We start from the raw sequence: 17609 nt of genomic DNA on the forward strand, positions 1-17609 counted from the left end.
CCCTCCCCGGGTCAAAGTGCCCCCCTAACCCCTTACTGCCCCCCTCCTTGCCCCCGTTAACCCCTTCCAGCCCCTCTACCCCCGCACCCGCAGAATCTCCAGTTTCACTCCCATGGCGGCGCCTCCAGGCCCCGCTCCCACCTCCCCCGCCCTGGCCCCGCCCCCTGCCCTTAGACCCGCCCACCAGCCGCTCTCATTGGCCTCGCGGTCGGCATCGCCGCCTCTGATTGGTTGATCGGGGCCGGGTGGCGGGGCCAGGCGACGACGGGCATCGGGGGTGGGCGGAAGTGACGTCATCGCGGCCCGCCGGAAGCGGCTCTGGGCGGCGGACGATGGCGGCGGCGGCGCCGGAGCGGGAGGAGGCGGCGGCGGCGGCGAAAGGGCAGGAGGGAGCGATGGCTCCGGGCCGGGAGGAGCCCGAGAGGCCCGAACTGAGCTTCGTGAGTGCGGGAGGACCGGGACCCGGCCCCCCGTGTCGCTCGGGTCCCCGTCCCTATCCCCCCTCAATCCCCGTGTCCCCCTCATCTCCGTGTCGCCCTCATCTCCGTGTCCCCCCCCTTATGCCCATGTCCTCTATCCCCGTGTCCCCCCTCCCTCAATCCCTGTCCCCCTCCCTCAATCCCTGTCCCCCGTCCCTGTCCCCACGTGTGTCCCCTCCCGTCCCCGCTGTCCCCGTCCCCTCTGGCCTCTTTATCCCTGTCCCTGAGGGGCTGCCTGTGTCCCTCTGTCTCCGTCCCTGCTGTCTTTCTACGTGACGGGCTGTCCCCCCTGTCCCCTCTGATCCCCCTGTCCCCTCTGATCCCTCTGTCCCCTCTGATCCCTCTGTCCCCCCTGTCCCCGTCCCCCCCGTCCCCCCTGTCCCCCTCCCTGCTCTCTGCTCCCACCCCGTCCCCGCCGTCCCTGTCCCCACTGGGCTGTTCCCATTCCCCCTGTCCTCCCGCTGTCCCTGCGGGTCTGTCTGTCCCCTCCGTCCCTGACTACCCCGACTCGGGTCCTACAGGAACCTACAAGGTTCAAGAACGCCCTAAAGGGGTCCCAGGTGGATCTAGAGGGTTTCTGGGGGTCCTAGAAGACCCTAAAGGAGCCTCAAGTGGATCTAGAGGGTTCCTCAGGCTTCTAGAAGGCCCTAGAAGGGTCTCTGAGGATTCTAGAGGGTTCCTGGGGGTCCTAGAAGACCCTAAAGGAGCCTCAAGTGGATCTAGAGGGTTCCTCAGGCTTCTAGAGGGCCCTAGAAGGGTCTCTGAGGATTCTAGAGGGTTCCTGGGGGTCCTAGAAGGCCCTAAAGGGGTCCCAGGTGGATCTAGAGGGTTCTTCAGGCTTCTAGAAGACCCTAAAGGGGTCCCAGGTGGATCTAGAGGGTTCCTGGGGGTCCTAGAAGACCCTAAAGGAGTCTCAAGTGGATCTAGAGGGTTCCTCAGGCTTCTAGAAGGCCCTAGAGGGGTCTCTGAGGATTCTAGAGGGTTCCTGGGGGTCCTAGAAGGCCCTAAAGGGGTGCCAGGTGGATCTAGAGGGTCACACTAGACCTCGGTGTGTCCGTCCCGCGGCAGGAGGAGGAGGACGTCCAGCACGAGGAGGAGATCCTGCGCAACCCCTTCTCGGTTCGCTGCTGGCTGCGCTACATCCAGGCGCGGCACCAGGGGCCCCCCCAGCGCCTCAACCTCCTCTTCGAGCGCGCCCTGCGCGAGCTGCCCGGCAGGTGGGGACCCTGGGGACGTCGGGAGGGGACGCGGGGACCTTGGGGGACGTGGGAGGGGGCGTGGGGACACGGAGCGTGGAGATGGAGGAGCAGGACGTGAGGGCTTGGAGGGAGCACGGGATGGCATCCAGAGCACTGGGGGGGGACCTTGGAGACCCCAGGGGACACGAGAGGGGACGTGGGGACCTTGAAGGGACACGGGAGGGGACGTGGGGACCTCAGGGGGACATGGGAGGGTCATGGGGACGCCAGGAGCGCAGGGATGGGGGGATGGGACTTGGGGCACTTCGAGGGAGCCCAGGGTGGCCCCAGGGGGCACGTTGGGTGGACTTGGGGACCTCAGGGGACACAGGAGGGGACTTGGGGACCTTGAAGGGACATGAGAGGGGACGTGGGGACCTTGGGGGACACGGGGAGGGTCATGGGGACATGAGGAGCACAGGGATGGGGAGGCAGGACACGGGGGCTTTGAGGGAGCCCAGGGTGGCACTAGGAGCACCAGGGGGGACCTTAGGTGGACTTGGGGACCTTGGGGACCACAGGAGGGGTCGTGGGGACCTTGGGGACCTCGGTGGGGGCCATGGGAGAAGACGCAGGGACCTCAGGGGACATGGGAGGGTGACAGGGACACGAGGAGCACGGGGACGGGGGGCCCAGGGTGGCACCGGGGGGGACCTTGAGTGGACTTGGGGACCTGGAGGTGGCAGGGGGGGTGACGCTGGTGACACGGGTGTCCCCGCAGCTACAAGCTGTGGTACCAGTACCTGCGGCAGCGGCGGCAGCAGGTGAAGGGCCGCTGCCCCACGGACCCGGCCTTCGAGGAGGCCAACGCCTGCCACGAGAGAGCCCTCGTCTTCATGCACAAGGTGGGGCCGCGGGGACGGACACGGGGACAGGGGACGTGGGCAGCAGCGGGGCAGCCAGACGCACGAGGAGGGGGGGATTGGAGGGCACAAAACTACCCCGTGAGTCCCCCCAGCCCCGTAGCTGCCCCACAGCTCCACCCCCCAGCCCCAAACCTGCTCCTGAGGCCCGTGACTCCCCTCCAAGAGCTTTCTCAGCCCTGGAGATGCCCCGTAACCTCGTCCTCGGCCCCATAACTGCCCCTGGAAGAGCCCTCAGCCCCAGAACTTCTTCTCCAGCCCCATAATCTCTTCTCCAGCCCCATACCTGCTCTTACAAGCTCCCCGAGCCCCGTACCTGCTCTTTCAAGCTCCCCGAGCCCCGTACCTGCTCTTACAAGCTCCCCGAGCCCCATACCTGCTCTTTCAAGCTCCCCGAGCCCCATACCTGCTCTTTCAAGCTCCCCGAGCCCCATACCTGCTCTTTCAAGCTCCCCGAGCCCCATAACTACTCTTACAAGCTTTTCGAGCCCCATAACTGCTCTTACAAGCTTTCTCAGCCTCATAATGTACCCTGCAAGCTCCCCTAACTCTATAACTTTTCCCTCAGCCCCATACCTCCTCTTTCAAGCTCCCCGAGCCCCGTACCTGCTCTTACAAGCTTTCTCCGTCTCATAATGCACTTTGCAAGCTCCCCCAATCCTATAACTTTTTCCTCAGCCCCGTAACTGCTCTTTCAAGCTCCCCCAGCCCCATACCTGCTCTTTCAAGCTCCCCCAGCCCCATACCTGCTCTTTCAAGCTCCCCCAGCCCCATACCTGCTCTTTCAAGCTCCCCCAGCCCCATACCTGCTCTTACAAGCTCCCCCAGCCCCATAACTGTTCTTTCAAGCTCCCCCAGCCCCCTAAGCTCTCCCCCAGCCCCACACCTCCCCTCGGGAGCCCCCTCACCCCACTCCGCTCCCCTAGATGCCGCGCATCTGGCTGGATTACTGCCAGTTCCTGGTGGATCAGGGCCGGATCACGCGCACGCGTCGCACCTTCGACCGGGCGCTGCGGGCGCTGCCCATCACCCAGCACCACCGCGTCTGGCCCCTCTACCTCAGCTTCGTGCGCCGCTACCCGCTGCCCGAGACCGCCGTCCGCGTCTACCGGCGCTTCCTCAAGGTTCTAGACGGCCCTAAAGGGGTCTCAGGGGGTCTAGAGGGTTCCTGGGGGGCCAAGAAGGGTTCTAGAAGGCCCTAAAGGGGTCCCAGGGGGCTCCAGAGAATTCCTGGGGGACCGAGAAGGGTCCTAGAAGGCCCTAAAGGGGTCCCAGGGGGCTCTAGAAGGTTCCTGGGGGTCTGAGAATGGTCCTAGAAGGCCCTAAAGGGGTCCCAGGTGGCTCTAGAGGGTTCCTGGGGGGCTGAGAAGGGTCCTAGAAGGCCCTAAAGGGGTCGCAGGGGGCTCTAGAGGGTTCCTGGGGGGCCAAGAAGGGTTCTAGAAGGCCCTAAAGGGGTCCCAGGGGGCTCTAGAGGGTTTCTGGGGGTCCGAGAAGGGTCCTAGAAGGCCCTAAAGGGTTCCTAGGGGGCTCTAGAGGGTTCCTGGGGGTCTGAGAATGGTCCTAGAAGACCCTAAAGGGGTCCCAGGGAGATCTAGAGGGTTCATGGGGGGCCGAGAAGGGTTCTAGAAGGCCCTAAAGGGGTCCCAGGTGTCTCTAGAGGGTTCCTGAGGTCCGAGAAGGGTCCTAGAAGGCCCTAAAGGAGTCCTAGGGCACTCTAGAGGGTTCCTGGGGTTCCGAGAGGGGTTCTAGAAGGCCCTAAAGGGGTCCCAGGGGGCTCTAGAGGGTTCCTGGGGGTCTGAGAATGGTCCTAGAAGGCCCTGAAGGGGTCGCAGGGGGCTCTAGAGGGTTCCTGGGGGGCCAGGAAGGGTTCTAGAAGGCCCTAAAGGGGTCCCAGGGGGCTCCAGAGGGTGGTGGCCCTTGGGGACACCGTTGTCCCGTTGGCAGCTGAGCCCCGAGAGCGCCGAGGAGTTCGTGGGTTACCTGCGCTCAGTGGGACGTCTGGACGAGGCCGCCGCCCGCCTGGCCCGGCTCGTTAACGACGAGCGCTTCGTCTCCAAGGAGGGCAAGTCCAACTACCAGGTGGGCAACCTCGGGGTGGGGGGGAGCTTTGGGGGGCAACTGAGGGGTCTTGGGGGCAACCAGGGGGGCAAGAAAGGGGCAACCAAGAAGACTGGGGGGCACCCGCAGTGGGTGGGGAGGGCTCTGGGGGTCCCATAGGTGCTGAAGGGGGGGCCACTGGGGGTCCTATGGGTGCTGGGGCGGGGTCCCATGGGTGCTGAGGGGGGTGTTTTGGGGGTCCCACGGGTTCTGACCCCCCCTTTTCGCCCCCCCCAGCTGTGGCAGGAGCTGTGTGAGCTGCTCTCACAGCACCCCGGGCAGGGCTTGGGGTCCCATGGGGGCCTCTGGGGGTCCCATGGGTGCTGGGGGGGGGTCCCATGGGTGCTGAGGGGGGGGGGGTTTGGGGGTCCCACGGGTTCTGACCCCCCCTTTTCTGTCCCCCCAGCTGTGGCAGGAGCTGTGTGAGCTGCTCTCGCAGCACCCCGAGCGCATCCGCTCGCTGGACGCCGGCGCCATCATCCGCGGGGGCCTCACGCGCTTCACCGACCAGCTGGGCCGCCTCTGGGGCGCCCTGGCCGACTGCTACATCCGCAGCGGCCACTTCGAGAAGGTGACAGGGCCACCACGGGCCACCCCCAGGGCCACCTCAGCCCCTGTCCCCACCCCAGGGCCACCTACAGCCGCCCACGGGCCATCACGGGTCACCCCCAGCCACCCCCCTGCCCTGGGGCCTGGGCTTCTGTCCCCAGAGGTCCCCACGGCCACCACAGGCCGCTTGTGGCTACCACAGCGCCCGTCCTGCTGTCCTTGTCCCCAACCTGCTGTCCCCAAGTTGCTCTCCTTGTCCCCATCCCCTTGTCCCTGTCCTCATCTCATTCTCTGTCCTGCCCTCTTTGTCCCCAATCCATTCTCTTTGTCCCTAAACCCTTATCCCTGTCCCCAACCCCATCTCACATTCATTGTCTCACTGTCCTTGTCCGCAACCCCATGTCCTTGTCCCCAAAGCCTTGTCCCTGTCCCCATCCCTATTTCACATTCACCGTTGTGCTCTCCCTGTCCCCAACCCCTTGTCCCTGTCCCCAAACCCTCGTCCCTGTCCCTATCCCACACTCACCAATTCACTCCCCTTGTCCCCATCCTGCTGTCCTTGTCCCCAACCTCTTGTCTCTGTCCCCGTCCCCATCTCCTTGTCCCCGTCGCACCTTCCCTGTCCCCAAACCCTTGTCCTTGTCCCCATCCCACACTCACCAATCCACTCCCCTTGTCCCCATCGTGCTGTCCTTGTCCCCAACCCCTTGTCTCTGTCCCCATCCCCGTCGCACCCTCCCTGTCCCCAAACCCTTGTCCTTGTCCCCATCACACCCTCCCTGTCCCCGTCCTGCTCTCCTTGTCCCCAACCCCTTGTCCCTGTCCTCATCCTGTTCTCCTTGTCCCCAACCCCTTGTCCCTGTCCCCGTCCTGCTCTCCTTGTCCCCAACCCCTTGTCCCTGTCCCCATCCCCATCTCCCGTTCCGCGTCCCGCTGTCCCCGTCCTGCTGTCCCTGTCCCCAACGCGCTGTCCTTGTCCCCGCAGGCCCGGGACGTGTACGAGGAGGCGGTGCAGACGGTGATGACCGTGCGGGACTTCACGCAGGTTTTCGACAGCTACGCGCAGTTCGAGGAGAGCGTCATCGCCGCCAAGATGGAGACGGTCGCCGAGCTGGGCAAGGAGGAGGACGGTGAGTCCAGGGGTTCCCTGCCTCAGTTCCCCCTCAAAGAGCGACTCTGGGGGTTCCCTGCCTCAGTTTCCCCCCCAAAAGGTGACTTTGAGGGTTCCCTGCCTCAGTTTCCCTCCTAAAAGGTGACTTTGAGGGGTTCCCTGCCTCAGTTTCCCCCCAAAAGGTGACTTTGAGGGTTCGCTGCCTCAGTTTCCCTCCCAAAAGGTGACTTTGAGGGGTTCCCTGCCTCAGTTTCCCCCCTAAAGGGTGACTTTGAGGGTTCCCTGCCTCAGTTTCCCCCCCAAAAGGTGACTTTGAGGGGTTCCCTGACTCAGTTTCCCCACCCTAGGAGATCTTGGCCACCTTGTCCTGTCCCCAGGTGTCCCCTGACCCCATGCATCCCCACCCCATGGGACACCCAGAACCCTATGGGCCCCCTGGCCACCTTGTCCTGTCCCCAAGTGTCCCCTGACCCCATGTGTCCCCACCCCATGGGACACTCAGCACCCCATGGGCCCCCTGGCCACCTTGTCCTGTCCCCAAGTGTCCCCTGACCCCATGTGTCCCCACCCCATGGGACACTCAGCACCCCATGGGCCCCCTGGCCACCTTGTCCTGTCGCCGAGTGTCCCCTGTCCCCTAAGTGTCCCCTGGTCTCCTGTCCCCACGCCACAAACCACCCGATGCCCTGGGAGGTCCTGGTCGCTCTGTCCTGTCCTGAGGTGTCTCCCAACCCCGGGTGTCCCCACCCCCGGCCGTGCCCGGTGTCCCCTGTTGTCCCTCGTCCCCTGACGCCGTCCCCTGTCCCCGTGTCCCCAGAGGAGGTGGAGCTGGAGCTGCGTCTGGCTCGCTTCGAGCAGCTGATGGCGCGACGGCCGCTGCTGCTCAACAGCGTCTTGCTGCGCCAGAACCCGCACAACGTCCACGAGTGGCACAAGCGCGTCCAGCTCTACCAGGGCCGCCCCGAGCAGGTGGGGACACGGGGACAGCAGGGGGACATGGGGACACTGTGGTGGACATGGGGGAGCTGGGGAGCATGGGGACACCACGGGGACATGGGGACACCAGAGGGACTCGTCCATGAGTGGCACAAGCGCGTCCAGCTCTACCAGGGCCGCCCTGAGCAGGTGGGGACAGCAAGGGGACACGGGGACAGCAAGGGGACACAGGGACAGCAAGGGGGCATGGGACATGGGGACAGCAGCGGGACATGGGGACACCAGGGGGACATGGGGACACCAGGGGGGCTCATCCGTGAGTGGCACAAGTGCGTCCAGCTCTACCAGGGCCGCCCCGAGCAGGTGGGGACACGGGGACAGCAGGGGGACATGGGGACACTGTGGTGGACACGGGGGAGCTGGGGAGCATGGGGACACCAGGGGGACTCGTCCATGAGTGGCACAAGCGCGTCCAGCTCTACCGGGGCTGCCCCGAGCAGGTGGGGACACCAGGGGACAGCAGGGGGACACGGGGACAGCAAGGGGACGTGGGACATGGGGACACCAGGGGGGCTCATCCGTGAGTGGCACAAGCGTGTCCAGCTCTACCTGGGGCGTCCCGAGCGCGTGGGGACACCAGGGGGACATGGGGACACTAGGGGGACACCAAGGGGACGTGGGGACACTGTGGTGGACATGGGGGAGCATGGGGACACCAGGGGGACACGGGGACACCAGGGGTACTCATCCATGAGTGGCACAAGCGTGTCTAGCTCTACCAGGGGCGTCCTGAGCAGGTGGGGACATGGGGACGTGGGGACACCAGGAGGACGTGGGGACACCAGGGGGACATGGGGACACCAGGGGGACTCATCCATGAGTGGCAGAAGCTCATCCAGCTCTACTGGGGGTGTCCTGAGCAGGTGGGGACACGAGGACAGCAAGGGGACACGAGGACAGCAAAGGGACACGAGGACAGCAAGGGGACGTGGGACATGGGGACACCAGGGGGTCTCATCCACGAGTGACACAAGCTCATCCAGCTCTGGTGGGGACACTGGGGGGACACTGAGGTGCTGAGGTGGATGTGGGGGACCTGGAGGGACACTGGGGTGGACATGGGGACACTGGGGTGGACATGTGGGGACTGTGGGACACTTGGGGACAGCAGGGGGAACGTGGGGACACACGGCTGCTGCTGTGGGGTGGGCAAGGGGTGGGGGTGGGGTCCGCGTGGGGACAGGGGGTTCGGAGCTGTCCCCGACGTGTCCCCAACGTGTCCCCAAGATCATCCAGACGTACACGGAGGCCGTTCGCACCGTCGACCCCTTCAAGGCCACCGGGCGTCCCCACGGGCTCTGGGTGGCCTTCGCCCGCTTCTACGAGGACAACGGGCAGCTCGAGGACGTGAGGGACCCTGTCCCCAACCCCCCCTGTCCCCAACCCCGTCCCCAACCCCCCCTGTCCCCAACCCCGTCCCCAACCCCCCCTGTCCCCAACCCCGTCCCCAACCCCCCCTGTCCCCAACCCCCCCGGCCCCTGTGGCCCTTGAAGCCCTGTCCTGTCTTTCAAAACCCAATTGTCCCCCCAAAACCCTGACTGTCCCCCACATTGTCACTGTCCCCAGTGTCCCCTCCAAACCCCGACTGTCCCCTGTGTCCCTCAAAAGCCAACTGTCCCCCCAAAACCCTGACTGTCCCCCCGTGTCCCCCAAACCCCAAGTGTCCCTTGTGTCCCTCCAAACCCAGTTGTCCCCCCAAACCCTTGCTTGTCCCCCCCATGTCCCCCGAACTCCAAGCGTCCCCAGTGTCCCCCCAACCCCTGACTGTGTCCCCCTGGCTGTCCCTGACTGTCCCCATGTCCCCCTGGCTGTCCCTTTGTCCCCCCAACCCCTGATTGTCCCCGTGTCCTCCTGGCTGTCCCTGTGTCCCCCAACCCCTGACTGTGTCCCCGTGTCCCCCTGGCTGTCCCTGTGTCCCCCAACCCCTGATTGTCCCCGTGTTCTCCTGACTGTCCTTGTGTCCCCCAACCCTTGGCTGTCCCCGTGCCCCCTGGCTGTCCCCGTGTCCCCCAACCTCTGATTGTCCCTGTGTCCCCCAACCCCTCACTGTGTCCCCGTGTCCCCCCAACCCCTGATGCTTTCCCTGTGTCCCCTCAAACCCCGACACTGTCCCTGTGTCCCCCTGACTGTGTCTCTGTGTCCCCCCCAAACCCTTGATTCTCTCCCCACGTCCCCCCAACCCCTGACACTGTCCCCATGTCCCCCAACCTCTGGCTGTCCCCGTGTCCCCTCAACCCCTGACGCTGTCCCCGTGTCCCCCTGAGTGTCCCCTGCCTGTCCCCCCAACCCCTGACACTGTTCCCATTTCCCCCGAGCCCTGGCTGTCCCCGTGTCCCCCCAACCCCGGAGTGTCCCCCCGGCTGTCCCCGCGACGCTGTCCCCGTGTCCCCAGGCCCGCACCATCCTGACGAAGGCGACGCGCGTGCGGTTCCGCCAGGTGGAGGATCTGGCCGCCATCTGGTGCGAGTTCGGCGAGATGGAGCTGCGCCACGAGAACCACGACGAGGCCCTTCGCATCCTGCGGGTGCGGGGGGACAGGGGACACGCCTGGGGACATCGGGGGACGCTCACGGGTTGGGGGGGACAATCAGGTTTGGGGGGGGACGGTTAGGGCTGGGGGGACCTGGGTCCCGTCGTGCCTGCTGGGAAGGTGCAGAGGGGGTGTGGGAGGGGCTGGGTGGCCTTGGGGACCCCGTTGTCACCGTGTTGTCCCCCTCGTTGTCCCCTCGCTGTCCCCCCCGCCTCAGAAAGCGACGGCGCTGCCTGCCAAGAGGGCCGAGTACTTCGACTCCTCGGAGCCCGTCCAGAACCGCCTCTACAAGTCCCTCAAGGTCTGGTCCATGCTGGCTGATCTGGAGGAGAGTCTGGGCACCTTCCAGGTGGGTGACAGCCCCCCTGAACCCCTCGGGGTGTCCCCCCTTGTCCCCTTGGGGTGTCCCCAGTCTCTCTGGGTACCCCCATGGCAGCCTCTCTGTCTCCTCTGGGTGCCCCGTGCCCCACCCCGTGCCCCTTGGCACCTCCTCAGCCCCTCTGGGTGCCCCCTAGAGTGGCTCCTGGTACCCCCTGTCCCCTCTGGGTGTCCCCAGTCTCTCTGGGTGTCCCCTCTGGGTGCCCCCTGCCCCTCTCTGTCCCCCCTGGCACATCCTCACCCCCTCTGGGTGCTGCTCTGGGTGTCCCCTGGTACTCCCTGTCCCCTCTGGGTGCCCCCTAGGGACCCTCTGTCCCCCTTGGCACCTCCTTGTCCCCTCTGGGTACCCCCCTGCCCCTCTGGATGCCCCCTAGGGACCCCCTGCCGCTTCTGTGTGCCCCCTGGTTCCCTTGGCAGTCTCTGTCCCCTCTGGGTGTCCCCTTGGGACCCCCCCTCCCCTCTGGGTGTCCCCTGGTCCCCTCTCGGTGTCCCCTTGGCACCTCCCTGTCCCCTTTAGGTGACCCTCATCTCCTCTGGGCATCCCCATTTCTTCTGGGTGCCACCCTGTCCCCTCCCCTTGTCCCCTTGACACCCCGCCGTCCCCTCTAGGGTGTCCCCATCCCCTCTAGGAGGCCCCCCGGTCCCCTCCAGGTGTCTTCTGGTCCCCCCCGTCCCCTCTGGGTGCCCCTTGGTACCCCCCTGTCCCCTCTAGGTGTCCTCTGGTCCCCCCCATCCCCTCTGGGTGCCCCCCTGTCCCCTCCAGGTGTCCCCTGGTCCCCCCCGTCCCCTCTGGGTGTCCCTTGGTACCCCCCCTGTCCCCTCTGGGTGTCCACTCTGTCCCCTCTGGGTGTCTCCAGGTCCTCCCTGTCCCCTCTCGGTCCCCCCCATCTCCCCCTGGCCCCCCTCCCCATCCTCCTCTGCCCCCTAAGCCCCCCCCGGCCCTGCTGCTGACCCCCCGTGTCCCCCCGTGTCCCCCAGTCCACCAAGGCCGTGTACGATCGCATCCTGGACCTGCGCATCGCCACCCCCCAGATCGTCATCAACTACGGGCTCTTCCTCGAGGAGCACGGCTACTTCGAGGAGAGCTTCAAGGTGGGGACACCGGGGGACACCTGGGGACACCGCGTGGTGGGAGGGGGCTGGGGACACCCCGGGGACACCCTGGGGTGGTGGTGACATTGGTGTCAGGGTGGTGATGGGGTGTTAGGGAAGTGACACGGGTGGTGACAGAGGTAGCAGGGGGGTGACAGAGCTGTTGGGGGTGACAGAGATGGCAGGGGGTGACAGGGGGGTGACAGAGGTGACAGGGGAGTGCCAGAGGGTGACAGGGAGGTGACAGGTGGTGCCAGGGGGGTGACAAAGGTGCCGAGGAGGTGACAGAGGTGACAGAAAGGTACCAGGGGGTGTCAGGGAGGTGAGAGGGAGTGTCAGGGAGGTGATAGAGGTGTCAGGGAGATGACAGGGGGTGTCAGGGGAGTGACAGGAGGCGTCGGGGGGGTGACAGAGGTGCCAGGGAGGTGACAGGGGGTGTCAGGGGTGTCTCAAAGGTGCCAGAGGGGTGACAGGGGGTGTCAGGGAGGTGACAGGGGGTGTCAGGGGGGTGACGGGGGTGACAGGGGGTGTCAGGGGGGTGACAGAGGTGCCAGGGAGGTGCCAGGGGGTGTCAGGGGGGTGACGGGGGTGACAGGGGGTGTCAAGGAGGTGACAGGAGGTGACAGAGGTGTCAGGGAGATGACAGGGGGTGTCAGGGGTGTCTCAAAGGTGTCAGGGAGGTGACAGGGGGTGTCAGGGGGGTGACAGGGGGTGTCAGGGGGGTGACAGAGGTGCCAGGGAGGTGACAGGGGGTGTCAGGGGGGTGACGGGGGTGCCAAGAGGGTGACAGAGGTGCCAGGGAGGTGACAGAGATGACAAGGGGTGTCAGGGAGTTGACAGGGGGTGACAGAGGTGGCAGGGAGATGACAGGGGGTGACAGGGGGTGCCTGGGGGGGTGCCAGGGGCTCTCAGGGAGGTGATGGGGGTGCCAGGGGGGTGCCAGGGTGGCGAGGGGAGGCCGGGGGGGTGGCAGGGGGTGGCAGGGGGTGGCAGGTGCCGTGTTGCAGGCGTACGAGCGGGGCATCGCGCTGTTCCGCTGGCCCAACGTGGCCGACATCTGGCACACGTACCTGAGCAAGTTCGTGGGGCGCTACGGGGGCCGCAAGCTGGAGCGGGCGCGGGACCTCTTCGAGCAGGCGCTGGACGGCTGCCCCCCCCGCTACGCCAAGAGTACGGCCTGGGGGGCTGGGGGGGCTATATAGGGGGGGTGTGGGGCGGTTGTGGGGCTGTATAGGGGGGTGTGGGGCGGTTGTGGGGCTGTATAGGGGGGTGTGGGGCGGTTGTGGGGCTATAGGGGGGTGTGGGGCGGTTGTGGGGCTATATAGGGGGTCGGGGGTGGTTGTGGGGCTATATAGGGGGGTGTGGGGCGGTTGTGGGGCTATATAGGGGGTCGGGGGTGGTTGTGGGGCTATAGGGGGGTGTGGGGTGGTTGTGGGGCTATATAGGGGGTCGGGGGTGGTTGTGGGGCTATAGGGGGGTGTGGGGCGGTTGTGGGGCTATATAGGGTGGTTCTGGGGCTATATGGGGCGGTTGTGGGGCTATATGGGGGGGTGGGGCGGTTGTGGGGCTGTATAGGGGGGTTCTGGGGCTATATAAGGTGGTTGTGGGGTTATATAGGGGGGTGTGGGGTGGTTGTGGGGCTATATAGGGTGGTTCTGGGGCTATATAAGGTGGTCGTGGGGCTATATGGGGGGCTGTGGGGTGGTTGCAGGGCTGTATAGGGGGGTGTGGGGTGGTTGTGGAGCTTTATAGGGGGGTGTGGGGTGGTTGTGGGGCTGTATAGGGGGGTGTGGGGCGGTTGTGGGGCTGTATAGGGGGGTGTGGGGTGGTTGTGGGGCTGTATAGGGGGGTGTGGGGCGGTTGTGGGGCTGTATAGGGGGGTGTGGGGCGGTCGTGGGGCTGTATAGGGGGGTGTGGGGCGGTTGTGGGGCTGTATAGGGGGGTGTGGGGCGGTTGTGGGGCTGTATAGGGGGGTGTGGGGCGGTTGTGGGGCTATATAGGGGGGTGTGGGGCGGTTGTGGGGCTGTATAGGGGGGTGTGGGGCGGTTGTGGGGCTGTATAGGGGGGTGTGGGGCGGTTGTGGGGCTGTATAGGGGGTTGTGGGGTGGTTGTGGGGCTATATAGGGGGGTGTGGGGTGGTTCTGGGGCTGTATAAGGTGGTTGTGGGGGTATATGGGGGTGTGTGGGGTGGTCGTGGGGCTATATAGGGGGCTGTGGGGTGGTTGCAGGGCTATATAGGGGTGTGTAGGGTGTTTGCGGGGATCTCGGCCATCTACCTGCTGTGTGCTCAGCGGGAGGAGCTGTGCCCTGTCCCCCCGGTGACCCTGGTGTCCCCGCTGTCCCCTCAGCCATCTACCTGCTGTACGCGCAGCTGGAGGAGCGCTTCGGGCTGGCCCGTCACGCCATGGGGGTTTACGACCGCGCCACCCGCGCCGTCCTGCCCACCCAGCAGCACGACATGTTCAACATCTACATCAAACGAGCCGCCGAGCTCTACGGCGTCACCCACACGCGCCCCATCTACCAGAAAGCCATCGAGGTGGGGACACGGGGACACACAGGGGCATGGGGACAGCCAGGGGATGGGGGGACAGCGGGGACAAGGGGCGCTGAGGGGACGTGGGGACAGTGAAAGGACAGCAAGGGGCACGGGGACAGGGGAACAGGGGGACAACGAGGGGCATGGGGACAGCTAGGGGGTTGGGGACAGCAAGGGGGACAGAGGGACAGCAAGGGGCCTGGGGACAGGGGGACAGCTAGGGGGTTGGGGACAGCAAGGGGGACAGAGGAACAGCAGGGGGCCTGGGGACAGGGGGACAGCTAGGGGGTTGGGGACAGCTAGGGGGTTGGGGACAGCAAGGGGGACAGAGGGACAGCAAGGGGCCTGGGGACAGGGGGACAGCGAGGGGACGTGGGGTCAAGAGACATTGAGGGGACACAGGGACAGGGAGAGGCATAGGGACAGCAAGGGGACAGGGAGGCAGTGAGGGGACACAGGGACAGGGAAGGGATAGGGGGACAGCGAGGGGACCCGGGGGCTGGGAGGGGACAGGGGTACAACAAGGGGGATAGGGGAACAGTGACAGGACAAGGGGGCAGTGAGGGGACACGGGGATGAGGGGCACTGAGGGGACACGGGGACACTGAGGGGATGCGGGGACAGTGAGGGGACACGGGGACACGAGGCACTGAGGGGACATGGGGATGAGGGACAGTGAGGGGACAGGGGGACAGTGAGAGGACGTGGGGATGAGGGGCAATGAGGGGACACGGGGACAGTGAGGGGATACAGGGATGAGGGACAAGAGGCACCAAGGGGACATGGGGACGGTGAGGGGACATGGGGCTGAGGGGCAATGAGGGGACACAGAGACAGCGAGGGGATACAGGGATGAGGGACAGTGAGGGGACAAGGGGCCCAGGGGCGAGGGTCCTCGGGCCGAGGGGCCAGCGAGGGGCTGGGAGGTGACGTCCCCGCTGTCCCCGCAGGTCCTGGGGGACGACGCTGCGCGCGAGCTCTGCCTGCGCTTCGCCGACATGGAGTGCAAGCTCGGGGAGGTGGATCGAGCGCGAGCCATCTACACCTACTGCTCGCAGATCTGCGACCCCCGCGTGAGCTGGGGGGCACCGGGGGGGCTGGGGGGCAGCTCTGGGGCCGGGGGGCAGGGTTATAGATGTCCCCAAGGTCCTGGACGTCCTCAGGGCTCCGAAAGTCTCTCTGGTAGGGACATTCCTTGTGTCTCGTGGTGTCCCCGTGGTCATAGATGTCTCCAAGGTCCTGGATGTCCCCAAAGCCACGTGGGTCCCCAGGGTCCTGGATGTCCCCGAGGTCCTGGATGTCCCCAAGACCACGTGGGTCTCCATGGCGGGGACATCCCTAGGGTCGTAGATGTCCCCATGGTCATAGATGTCCCCAGGGTCCTGGATGTCCCCAAAGCCACATGGGTCCTCAGGGTCCTGGATGTCCCCAAGGCCACATGGGTCCCCAGGGTCCTGGATGTCCCCAAGGTCCTGGATGTCCCTAAGGCCATACAGAGCTCCTTGGCAGGGACATTCCTAGGGTCATAGATGTCCCCATGGTCCTGGATGTCCCCAAAGCCACATGGGTCCACAGGGTCCTGGATGTCCCCAGGGTCCTGGATGTCCCCAAGGCCATATGGATCTCCTCGCCAGGGACGTCCCCCGGGTCATCAATGTCCCCAAGGTCATAGATGTCCCGAAAGCCACGTGGGTCTCCCTGACAGGGATGTCCCCAGCCCAGGGTTGTCCCCACACCGTGGATTGTCCCCCCCGCCCTCACCCCTCTGTGTGTGTCCCCCCCCTCCCCAGATCACGGGCACCTTCTGGCAGACCTGGAAGGACTTTGAGATCCGTCACGGGAACGAGGACACGATCCGGGAGATGCTGCGGATCAAGCGCAGCGTCCAGGCCACCTACAACACGCAGGTCAACTTCATGGCCTCCCAGATGCTCAAGGTCTACAGCAACGCCACCGGCACCGGTGAGGGGCGGCTATAGGGGCTGGGGGGGAGTATGGACCTCAGGGCCTTCTGTAGGTGCTGAGAGGTGGTTATGGACCTGAGGAGCATCTATAGGTGCTGGGAGGTGAACATGGAGCTGAGGAGCATCTATAGGTGTTGAGAGGTAGTTATGGACTTGAGGAGCATCTATAGGTGCTGATGGACCTCAGGAACATCTATAGGTGCTGGGAGGTGATTATGGACCCAAGGAACGTCTATAGGTGCTGGGAGGTGATTATGGACCCAAGGAACGTCTATAGGTGCTGGGGGTGGTTATGGATTTGAGGAGCATCTATAGGTGCTGGAAGGTGGTTATGGATTTGAGGAGCATCTATAGGTGCTGGAAGGTGGTTATGGATTTGAGGAGCATCTATAGGTGCTGGAAGGTGGTTATGGATTTGAGGAGCATCTATAGGTGCTAGGAGGTGGTTATGGATTTGAGGAACATCTATAGGTGCTAGGAGGTGAACATGGATCTGAGGAACATCTATAGATTTTGGGAGGTAGTTATGGACCTGAAGAACATCTATAGGTGCTGGAGGGGGGGTGATTATGGACCTGAGGAGCATCTATAGGTGCTGGGAGGTGGTTATGGACTAGAGGAGCATCTATAGGTGCTGGGGGGGGGGTGATTATGGACCCGAGGAGGCGGTTCTATAGGTGCTGGGAGGTGGTTATGGACTTGAGGAGCATCTATAGGTGCTGGGGGGGGTGATTATGGACCCGAGGAGGAGGTTCTATAGGTGCTGGTCCCTCTCCGCAGTGTCGGACCTGGCCCCGGGGCAGAGCGGGCTGGACGAGCTGAAGCTCCTGGAGCAGCGAGCGGAGCAGCTGGCGGCCGAGGCCCAGAGGGACCCCCCCCCGCCCCCCCGGGGGGCTGCGCTTCGTCAGGTGGGGGACGCCCCGACCCCCCAAATCACCCTGAACCCCCAAATCACCCTGAACCCCCAAATCACCCTAATCCCTCCCCCCAATCCCCCCAACCCCCCTAGGGCTGGGTGGGGGGTGTCACCTCCCCCCTCACCAAGGCGGGGAGGGGGGGGGGTCCTCTTGGTCCCATGGGATCCCCCCTATCCCTGAGTGCCCCCCCCACCTTGGTGCCCCCCCCCCCCCCCCGTCCCCCCCAATACTGACTGGGAGGGGTTTCAGGGCCGAGGGTCCCCGCGAGGCTCTGGCTGCTCTGAACCAGGGGAACCCGGACGAGATCGACCTGGGGGACGAGGACGAGCCCGAGCCTGACGGTGACAATGGGGGGGGGACATGGGGGGTGCAGGGGGACAGGAGGGGGGACACATACAGAAGGGAACCGGGGGGGACAGGGACACCTGAGAGGGACAGGGGGACACCTAGGGGGGGGGTCATGGAGGGGGGGGCACCCAGGGGAGGGGACTTGGGGGGACAGGGAGGGGACACGGGGCTGGTGGAGGGCATGAGGATGGAAGGGACAAGGTTGGGGGGGCCACATGTGGGTCCCCCCCATTTTGGGGTCCCTAACCCCCCCTTTCCCCCCCAGAGGTGCAGCTGGAGCAGAAGCGCGTCCCCTCCTCGGTCTTCGGGGGCCTCAAGGACGACTGAGGGGACCCCCCCGTGTCCCCCCCCCCTTCAATAAACCCTCTTTTTACACCCCTCGGCTCCCCTTTTGGTCTTCAAGGGGGGGGGGGGGCACCCCTCATTTTGTGACACCCCCCCCCCCCCCAAAAAAGAACCCAGGCCACCTTTAAGTTACTTTATTAAGTGACAATGACACCGGGGGGG

At 65.3% G+C, this 17609-nt stretch overlaps 1 protein-coding gene across 3 annotated transcripts; it reads left to right on the forward strand.

The window, feature by feature from the left end:
• Positions 1-314: 314 nt before the first annotated feature.
• Positions 315-17477, forward strand: XAB2 (XPA binding protein 2). 3 transcript variants are annotated; one of them, XM_069881560.1, is made up of 19 exons: positions 315-440; positions 1548-1696; positions 2439-2562; positions 3507-3704; positions 4525-4659; positions 5084-5248; positions 6212-6356; positions 7155-7306; positions 8561-8680; positions 9727-9858; positions 10082-10213; positions 11221-11334; positions 12342-12504; positions 13683-13873; positions 14824-14946; positions 15664-15835; positions 16618-16745; positions 17004-17095; positions 17368-17477. In XM_069881560.1, the coding sequence occupies exons 1-18, from the start codon at positions 333-335 to the stop codon at positions 17091-17093; spliced, it is 2541 nt and encodes an 846-aa protein (XP_069737661.1). In that variant the 5' UTR covers positions 315-332; the 3' UTR covers positions 17094-17095; positions 17368-17477. The 3 variants fall into 3 exon arrangements, with proteins under 3 accessions (XP_069737661.1, XP_069737663.1, XP_069737662.1); XM_069881562.1 differs by having other exon boundaries at positions 16618-16735; positions 16995-17095; XM_069881561.1 differs by lacking the exons at positions 12342-12504; positions 17004-17095; positions 17368-17477 and having other exon boundaries at positions 16618-16740.
• The last annotated feature ends 132 nt before the right edge of the window (positions 17478-17609 follow it).

Source organism: Phaenicophaeus curvirostris, unplaced genomic scaffold, assembly GCF_032191515.1.
Source record: "Phaenicophaeus curvirostris isolate KB17595 unplaced genomic scaffold, BPBGC_Pcur_1.0 scaffold_51, whole genome shotgun sequence".
Lineage (NCBI taxonomy): Eukaryota > Metazoa > Chordata > Aves > Cuculiformes > Cuculidae > Phaenicophaeus > Phaenicophaeus curvirostris.